The 10,040-nt window shown below is 50.7% G+C and overlaps 1 protein-coding gene across 1 annotated transcript; it reads left to right on the top strand.

Moving 5' to 3' along the window:
* Window positions 1-4,557: 4,557 nt before the first annotated feature.
* On the top strand, window positions 4,558-9,127 carry LOC149352006 (uncharacterized). Its single transcript, XM_089577107.1, has 2 exons — window positions 4,558-4,638; window positions 7,582-9,127. The coding sequence occupies exons 1-2, from the start codon at window positions 4,600-4,602 to the stop codon at window positions 7,954-7,956; spliced, it is 414 nt and encodes a 137-aa protein (XP_089433233.1). The 5' UTR covers window positions 4,558-4,599; the 3' UTR covers window positions 7,957-9,127.
* Window positions 9,128-10,040: the final 913 nt, after the last annotated feature.

Here is a 10,040-nt window from a genome sequence, read left to right as displayed (position 1 = left end):
ACACGATGGGAGCGCGGCATTCTACGCGTTATATACTTGCAAAAAACCTTTCGTAGCAGAGTTTTAGTATAGCGTTAGCGCGATAGCGGACCTATGGGAAATTACGCCAGCGTGATGCAAGCAACTTATCCCCATAGACAGCTCTGGTATAGCTTACCGAAAACGTAAAATGCGATCTGCTTGACATAGGCGAAAGGTCCTTCTAAAACAATCGCCAATGCCACTAACTTGCCAAAATAAAATATTTCAGAGTCTTTTGAGCCAATTATTACACCAACACTAATTTTCAACAGCAAAATGACCGAAAAATTAACATCAAGCGAAAAAAGAAACGTATTATAGTGGCTCCATCTAGTCAAAGCAATGTCAACTACAAACCGTTCGAGCAAGAATATTTTCCACCACAGGGCGTCTAAAGTTCAAAATATTTTTGTAAATCTAATATAAATTGTTGTGTTACATCATTTAAGCACATAAAACACTGCGACAATGCTCGAAATATATTTTTGTTTAGTCCCGGACGTTTGTGTTACGTTCTGGGCAGTTGCAGACGGTTACAGTGCAGCCTGAGGTCCCATTAGGGTTGAGCGCTAGGAATCGCGAGTGGATCTCGAAAACGTCGAAGCAAGGTAAGTCACCGCGAAAAGCAACAACACCAGTGGTTGGTTGTAAACATGCCCACCGGAATCGCAAGGACGGCTGAATCGGCTGAAGCGGGCGGCTCTCGCGGGCGGCGCATGCGCACTCTGGACCCGCTATTCAGCTATGCACGCAATTACGCAAAGCCCGCAATACTAAAACTCTCTAGTACTGCCTAACAATGTTGGTGAAAACCAATTTTCTAACATGCTGTCAAAGGACTTTGGGTAGATGTGTAGGTGTGCCGACTGGCAATTGGCTCAAAACGCAGTTTCGCCCGCCTCCGCCTCATGACAACAAAACTGGCGCTGCTGTTCTCCGCCCTGCGCTCGGGAGCGGATCGTCTGCTGCTCACCGCGGTTTCATTTATCCTTTCGCTCACCACAGTTTTGGGCTCACAGCGTTACTTTTTTGTGTTTACTATCACCAGACACTACGGCTTAACCAGATATTCACTACTTGGCAATGAAACGCTAAAGGTAAGCGACAGCAGCTACTTAATTTCTTAGGTTTCCGTCTCCTCTAGCGCAGTGCGGTTCGCAACAGACCCAGTGCTTTAAGGTAAAAATGAAGTAAAGCGTATAGCCAGCTTAAAACCGGTGAGAAACAGGCTTACATTTTTATTCTTTTTGTGCTGTGGTGTCCCAAATGGTTTACAAAATGCGAGTTGTCCATCATCTGGCTGAGAAGTAGGTATGCACTCCGCCTTGGGCGTGGAACTTCGAGAAGCAGTTTATCGAACGGGACTACTCATTTGTCATTGAAGGTAATGCTTCTAGGCTATCAAAATCATTTTGTACTGAGCATGTAATAAAGCGGAAACCCTATGGGGAATGCTCACTTTTTTGAGGGGACGGCGCTCCCGTTCTGGCTGTAGCCGCGGCCACATGCCAGCCTGCGTGAAAATTAGAAGCTGCCTTTCCCCACCTGTTGCTTTGGACAGCTTCGCGATTGCTTGCACATTCGCTTGCTCGGTTGGCGTGACAAAGCATAGGCGAGTTTGCCTGGCCACAATTAGCTCTTTTCCGCTGCCAGGGGTTTCCCAAGGAATCGAATTTAGGGGGAGGGAGAGGGGGAATCCTCTCCAAATTCTTGGCCATCGACTACGGTGCTTCTGTCTGCCTTTTCTCACTGCCTCTTTCATCCATTCACTTCGCAGTTCAGGCGTCCGCCGAGCCTCCCTTTCGTCATAAAAACCTCGAAAGCACAAGCCGATGTCTTCTGCTATCGTACCCGTTGTCGGATGGGGCGCGCGGTTGTCCGCGATCGCGTAACCATCCTGCGCACCCGGCCAATGCCTCGCGCCTCGATCGTGCTACTTTCTTCGCCCTCAGGTGCATGGGACGCGCGGCCGCAGCAAGGCGGCGCCAAACGACACATTACGCCTCTCAGGGAACTCTCCTGAAATTCATCAAGTCTCATCTCACCCGTTTAGTTGCATTTCGCCAATCGTCCTCTCAGCGACCTCATCTCGACATCATGAACCCGAAAAAAATCGCTGGCGTTTTAACATTGCTAAGCACGAAATAGTGTGCGAAAGCAGGGTGGGCCACCGAAATTTTCGGGGTGGGCCAAACCTATTCTGAGGGTGTCCCAAGTCGGTTCCGAAGGTGGAACAACACAAATTTCAAATTGTCGTGGGTTGGCCATTCATATTTTGGGGGTCGGCCAAGCCCATTCTGGGGGTGTCCCTAGTGGGCCAATTCCATTCTGAGACTAGGCCAAGCTTCTCTTCCACGCGAGCACACCGAAATTCACCGGCAGTCAAATTCGGTCGAGGTCATTCCAATGCAAACTTGGTGTAGCCATGCCATATTTTGGCATAGGCCACGTTGGGGACGTGCCATACTACCCCTCAGGAGCCCACCACTCAATTTTCGGTGATTTCGGCCAAGGTTATTTCAAGGTCAAATTTCGGGCGGTTCATGTCATATTTGGGCATGCACCATGTCAGGGTATGCCATAATCACATCCCCAACCTTCATGGCTATCAAGGCAGCCATAGCTGGCCAAAGCCAAGCCAAGCGCAGCCTGACGATGGCCGGATTAAAGGAATATAGACACCAAATTTTTGCTTGCGTGTTTTCTTCTTTCAAACGATGCGTTAGACATTATAATACATGGATTACCAAGTGGTATTCGTCTACGACCGCTAAATAATTTATAATTAAATTTCTTCTCTCGTGCTGTTTCGGTTTCATCAACCTAACGATGGCTCTGACATGTAGGTCATGTGATGCACTAGAAAAACGCTAATATAATCAGCTGATACGTAGTTTTAATTCACTACAACACATAAGCCAGCCTTTTCAAGACGTAGCATGACAAAAAAAACAACCTATCAGCAATTATACAGTTGATTTTTAATTCCTCTAGTTACCTAAACATCAACTACACGTCACAGTCATCGTTTGCCAGTTGAAACCGGAACCGAAAAAGCGTTAAGAAATATAATTATAAGTTATTTAGCGGTCGTAGGCGAATACCGCGCGGTAATCCACGTATTCTAATCTCTAACGCATCGTTTGAAAGAATAAAACATGCAAGCAAAAATTTGGTGCCTGTAGTCCATCCGGCCATCGTCAGGCTTCACTTGGCTTGGTTTTGGCCAGCTATGGCTGCCTTGACAGCCATGAAGTTGGGGATGTTATTATGGCATACCCTGACATGGTCCATTCCCAGATATGGCATTAACCACCCGAAATTTGACCTTGAAGTAACCTTGGCCGAAAGCGACGAAAATTGAATGGTGGGCTCCTGATAGGTCGATGGCACATCGCCAAAGTGACCGTGCGAAAATATGGCATGGACCACACGAAATTTGCCCATGTACGCAGTCATTTAACCTGAGTATCAATCAATAAAATAAATGTTGATGGTGTCAGGAGCTCCATCTTGCGAGATGAAGGAACTGTAGAAGAAATTCACAACGGACAATCAAACGACATGGGCACAAGGACCACCCGGAGAGAAGGACCATACCACCATCATGGCAAAGTTCGGTCACGCTGTCATGCCCATCGTGAGGCTGGACCTCTGAGAAAAAGTTTAAAAAAGCGGTGGTGACAAGGCAGCCATAGTTAGCCAAAACAAAGCCAAGCCCAGCCTGACGGGGAGCCAAGCAGACAACGGCCGGATTAAGTTACCCATGTAAGCAGCCATGTCCCCTCAGTATCAATCAATAAAATAACCATTGTTTACCATTATCATTGCCAAATCTCTTCACAGTTGTTTTCACGGCCGCTGCAAATTGAGTCACGTGACCCGCCAGGAGGCTTTGCTCATCCGACGGCTTTCGCCCCGAATGCAGTTAGAAGTGCTTTAGCACTAAAAATCACCGAAGGCGTCGCATCGAAGGACTGTTCACCCGAAACCAATACAACGCAGTAGACATCACGAAACACATGCATCGATCTGGTGTTCAACAGGCATTGCGGTGTTAATGCAATTACGCACATAAGCACGCATACATTTCCGGGCCCACAAACCAGGGATGCAAGAAACGGAAACGGCACAGAGCCAATAAACGCGGTGGCCAAATGCAGTAATACGCTTTCTCCTCACTTGATAGTCAACCATGTTTCCACTAGCAAGAAATAAATTACCAACGACCATCATAAATAACAGTGTATGCATCTCCCTAAGCTTATGATTATCAAATGGCATTCGCATTTTTAGACCGCTCGTTTTCTTCGTTCATTCTCTCGCGCTTAGTAGGCCTACACGTTGATTTTCTTCCTCTTCCACGTCTGCAATGAGTGCGGAACCCATATGTGGAGCGTCCGTTGCAGTTAATAATATAGCAGCAAAAGAATCGCGCCGTGCGCGCGCCTGAACGAGCCGCGAGTCTCGTGCGCTGGCGTGTCGTGTGCATACGTGTCGCCAACCCGAGTCAGCTTTGTTCAGTATCCCAGCGTCTTTCTACACTTCAGAAGATCTTCCAGTGGCCCCACCGCCTAAATGTCTACGCGGAGGACCAGGAGGTACACCAGGAAACAGGTAAGCACGTACCTTTATTTTTTTAGACGCGTTGCGGGCGCGGCGGTAGATGCGCTGGCGAGGGACGCTCATCGTACCGCTGTGAAGGTGTCGCCAGGCGTTTGAGTTGGAAGCTTGCCGAACTTCACCGCTCGCATCATGCAGTAAGCAGCTCGAGGTGAAAGCGCCGGGCGCATAAGCTTTCCGTTTCAGTGAGAGCCAGCGACAATGGACGACTTTCAACCTTGACAGGACTTGTTTTTGCTTGCGTCCGTGGGCCTTTCATTTCTTTGCCGTCCTGCGGTTACTGACCTATCTCCGATCAGCTGTTGGGCTGAAGCACGTTGCTGCCCCCACAGTTCGGTGTTTTAGAGGCAAAGCGTATGGCCAGACGGCAGTTTGACTTTAACGCGTGCTTCGCGTGCCGTCGTGCTTGCCAGTCGCGTATTTCGCTCATTGTTTTGCAGCCCCATAGTCTTATGACGTGCCCCGTGTCGGCCACAGTTGCGTTGTTCAGCAAACACTGGCGCTCAACTTTTGCCGGGTATCAACAGCTTGGAAGCTAGGCATCGCGAAGTCGCAGCGGTGGCTCAGTGGTAGGGTGTCCGTTTCGTGCGCAAGAGGTGTTAGGTTCGAATCCAAGTACCGCACACTGATTTCAGTCTTTTATTGCGAATTCCAGCGTTTTCTGGTCTCGTTCATCTTCCTTGAACGCATACCGTCTGCCACCGGCCATTTGTCGTAGCTGCACTGGTTCTTTCGTGTGAACCTGTCCGCACCGACAGCACCGCCATAATACAGCCAAGCGTGCAGAAGCCGGAGCCTTGCAGAGAACGAGAATAGCTTTGCGACGCCTCCGACACTGCATATTTTCGTGCACGAGCGTTCGTGCACTGCCGAAGCCGAAGGTAGCGGGCACTGTCTGGCACACCACGACATGGAACGCGATCAATCATGCACGCGCCTGTCGTAGTGGTTGACGACGCCGCTTGCGCACCAGCATAGTCGTGGCATGAGCGTCAGCGTTCTGGCGAAGCCGCACGTAGCGCGTGCTTGAGCCGTGCCAGCTCCGAGCGCACCAGAGGAGGGAAGGAAATGCTCACCGACTGTCTCGCTATGGGTGGACTCCTGAACCGCGCCGCGTGGGTGTCGTGCCCGAGCAGTAAGGGGCTTAGTCTAACTGGGTTTATTCAGCTTTACATCGCAACCACCGGTACACACGTCTGCGTATCGGCGGCGTCGGTCGTCGAGTCCCCTGCGCGTTCTGGCTGCTCGAGCATGTGGCGCCATCTGTCAGTCCTGCCGCTCACCACAGAGGGGAACGATCGAGGGATTCGTGGAATGCCGACAACCGTACACGCGGGTTCGAACCCTACCGCGGCGGCCGCGCTTCGTTGGAGGCGAAACGCAAAAGGCGCCCCTGTCCTGTGCGATGTCAGTGCACGTTAAAGATCCCCAGGTGCTCGAAATTATTCCGGAGACCCCCACTACGGCACTTTGGTTCCTTTCTTCTTTCACTCTCTGCTTTATTCCTTCCTTTACGGCGCGGGTGCACCATTTCCTTTCCTAAAAAAACCATTTTCCTCGTCGTTCAGGATGGGCTTTCGCTTCCATCAGGGTTTAAACAGCTGACGCAGGCACCTTCAGTAGCGCAGCGGAACAAAGCAGGCTACCTGTAGCCACTGAGCCACAGCGGTTATTCACTCGGTCGGGCAAGCATCATGGACACAGGAAAGGAACGGAAGAGCAGGAAGAACGTGACCACTTGCTTTATTGCAAGTCATGAAACCCGTTTCCGCATGTCGAAGTCTCTCGAAAGCCATCATAGATGTTACCGCCAATACATTCGTTTTCAGTGCAGCACGTGGAGCAGAAAGTAATCCCAGCCAAACAGATCCAGCCAAACAGCTCCAGCTGAGGCGAAAGGCTTGCATGGGGTTAGTTCACGACCACTTTAGCATAGCTGGCGAGAGCTGAACATCGAAGCTTTAAGAGTTGCATTACTGCGAGCTGTGCTAACTTGTGAGACCTTGGGTGGCTATAGGGAAACCAAGCTGCACAGGCGTCGCTACGAATGTTAAGCGTTAGAACAAAAACTTAGGTCGCGACAGAAGCAGCCACTGGGGTCGCGACAGAAGTGCGACCGCATTTTGAACTACGCTAGACGAGCGCCTGGCTGATCACATTCCTTGTTTCTGTGATTCCTGCATGACGTCATCCCGCAGATGCACGCCGCGTGTGGCTTCGACACAGCGCGGACGTACGCACCTCGAGATACACGCAGTATGCGCTCGGGAAGTGACGTCGTGCCACTAGACTGTGTATTAGAGCGGTGCAATCGGCACGTGAAATTTTGGCTCTGACTCTCAGCCTCTGCAGCTATGCCGAGCGTCTTGTAAAGTTCGCTGGGTGTATTTATGAGAGTTTGTAGTTAGCGAGTCAGTGGCGAAAGTGGAGGCAACAAAGCGTCATATACTCGTCGCTCGTTTCGACGACTGGGCAACAGAAACGGTCCTGTCATCATGCCACCCGTTTATCATTCTACACTTTATGCGTCAACGTTATAGTTCAATAATGCGACATAGTGGAGGGCTGAAGATGAATTTTGTCTGGCGGAGGCACTTTAACGTGCAAACAAACGCTAGTGATTTTGTATTCAACAGCTGTCGAGATACGGCCGCTGTTACGAGGACTATATAACTATACCTACAACTCCGTGGCGCTCAGGAACAGATTACCATATATAGTCAGTCACCATGGCGAGTAACCTCCCTCCTTTTATCACACCCGGAACAACCTGATACCACGCCTGCTGTGTTTCTTTTAAACCATGTGATGCTGCGCGTTTTGGTTCGTTGCAGGCAAAGTATTTCTTAGATATACCCCTCCTTCCCTTGGCTTTGTAATCCTGGTTTAAACCCAGTCTCACCTTCAAAGAACATTGTTGTCTTCTCATGTGCGCAGACGCGTCGCCTACTGGACGCCGCTGGAAACACCATGATGCGCCGCTATATGGGATGCACCCCTTTGCTGTGCTGTCTGCACCGGGTCCGAGGTCCCTCCGCCAAGTACTGGCTGCCCAAGTTGCAGCGCTTCGTGGAGCTCATCTGCTGGATGGTGCTCATCCGTCTGGTGATCGTGCTGTCCGTGCTGAGCTCAGTGGTCTTGGGCTGCCTGCTCCTTGCCAGCCTGGCCCTGGGAGGTCCGGTCTTGCTGCAGGCCCAGTCGGAATTCCTGAGCCAGTCATTCTGCGAGGGTGTGGCCCTGGTCTACCACTACATCTCGAACCCCCAGCAAGCGCGCCTGCTGGAGCACGCAAGGAGGGGAAAAAGGCTGTGAGCCTGAGCTACTGGCGCAGCGGTGAGCGGGCACCGGCTACTCGCAGCGCACAGTGCAGGGCACTGGGTAAAATGCAGTTGTGTAAGGTGTGTGTTACATTGGGTGAGTTGAAACTTACTCTGTTATCGTCTTGTCCCAGCCAGTCCTTCTCAGTGGGAGCCACAGCGCACATGCATATTCGCCGAGGAAAGTACTGACATCGCTCAGCTAGGCCGCTGGTTAGGCCTCAGCTTCTCCAGCTACAATCTGTGTTGCAAGTTTCCTGGACGCAAGCGCACTTGTGCACCAGTGTGATCAGAGTGACGGAAGTTCGTAGTTTGTAGAGCATTTCACACTCGCACATATGGATCGCAAGTAAACGCTGCGCTTTTTGTGTGGTATTGCCGTATCCCACTGCGTCTTCTCGGCTTGAAACCGACTCGAGTCTTTTCATGGAGCTGTGGTGGGTTATTTTGGAGTGCTGGCACAAAGCCTAGCTAACGAAGTTGGACACTGGTCAGTGGGATATGTGCTTGGATGTCTTGTGTAAAGTTTGTTGTGAACTGCAATGTTACAGCCCCTCAACTGCTCTACCTGCTGTGTTACAGCCGTTCATCTGCTCCACCTTAGTTGAACAGACGAACCAATATGTCATTGATTTGGCCTCCAGGGCAAACAGTCCCATAAAAGTCACCATGAAGACAGCAGTGTCTCTCCCCACCTGAAAAAAGCATCACTTGGTATCGTAACCGCAGCTGATGTCGAAGATGTTTGCAAGTTGCACAAGAACCGGCTTCTATTCACAGGCGTAGCACAAGAACGCGGGATAAATCACCCCAGCGACCCTTCTACTCGCCACCGAGTCACCTGCCTGATTCCGTACAACGCGTGGTGCGTCTGCCCGCTGCGAACGAAATATGAGCGGTATAACAGGCCACACCGGGAAAACAAGTGGTGAGGTGAAGAGCCGTGACTACATTTGTCAAGAACATTGGTTGAAATGGTGGGCGGTGCGGACGGCGGCTGAACAGAACAGGCGAACAACGAGAGGCGAAGAGCTGCCACGCAGCGCGACCGGAAGGAATAAGCACAGAACGGCAAGAGAACCAGGCACGAGAAAGCAACGGGTGGACATAGGCATGTGTGCTGGAATCGCGAGGCTTCTGTAGCGGGTCTCGTTTTCACTCATACTTTGGTCACGAAAGTGACGGCACCGGTATTTTCAAAAGCTCTCCACCTTTATTTTTAAGCTGCAACAGCCTGTGCCACTTTAGCAGAGCTTTAAAAGTTCTTGTTTTTGCTCATCTTTCAATGGGATTTCAGGCTACAGTGATGAGTGGAGTGCACGCTCAGCATGCTTTGAGTCATCCCCTCCTTTGTTCGGTGCAGTGCATTTTGCTTTTCTCCCGCCCAGTGTACCGCGCGCTTTCATAGCCTTTGTAAACTGTCTTTTTTGCAAGTGCTGTTCGTAGTGTGGTTGTCTTGAATTGACTTGCTTGCAGTTTAATGTTTGCTGGTGGAGTTGTGTGAGTTCACTTGTTGTGGCATTAAAACTTTCAAACTCACACGTCTCTACCCGATTTCTTGGTTGGCTTTGGGAGCAGAAATCAGCCCCGTTACATGCGCAGTCTTCATTTGCATAGCCTGCAGTGAAGCACGCTGATTAGAGCAAAGCTCGCTTTACACCCAAATCATTCGCTGTGGGCTGAACATGTGTGTTGTGTGGCCCCTAGCGGTCCAGGAGCGCTGTGGTCACCGCTCCTCGCTTGGCCCGGTCGACTCAGCCTCAGCTGGTCGGTTGGGTTAGCGGCTAGCAAAGTATCCTCCCAAGAAAAGCGGCGCACCAGTTCCGACTGAGCGCGTACTCTGCGCTATGTGCCACTTTCACGCAGTTTTCTCCTCTAAAAAAAACTTGCTGCCCCACTCGCCAGGCTGTTTTAAAGCCCTGCTGCTGGCACGGAAACTACTGCAGGTTGGCTATGTTATGTCACATCCCGACGGCGCAGCATTATGGGACCTACAGCTAGCATTCACGCGTAAGAAAGCTTCGTTACTGACCGACGCCCTCTGCTGTCATTCACAAGGGCCTACGATACAAAAGCATA

The sequence above is a fragment of the Amblyomma mixtum genome, chromosome 3 (genome assembly GCF_055824585.1).
Source record: "Amblyomma mixtum isolate Tamu chromosome 3, ASM5582458v1, whole genome shotgun sequence".
Classification (NCBI taxonomy): domain Eukaryota; kingdom Metazoa; phylum Arthropoda; class Arachnida; order Ixodida; family Ixodidae; genus Amblyomma; species Amblyomma mixtum.
This window is presented reverse-complemented; position numbering and strand designations above follow the sequence as displayed.

What these genes read in the sequence shown, in the direction of transcription:
- LOC149352006 (XM_089577107.1), top strand. Translation starts at nt 4,600, where the DNA reads ATGTCTACGCGGAGGACCAGGAGGTACACCAGGAAACAG. An exon ending in GGAGGTACACCAGGAAACAG is followed by an intron (nt 4,639 to 7,581) that starts GTAAGCACGTAC and finishes TCATGTGCGCAG; the next exon opens with ACGCGTCGCCTACTGGACGC.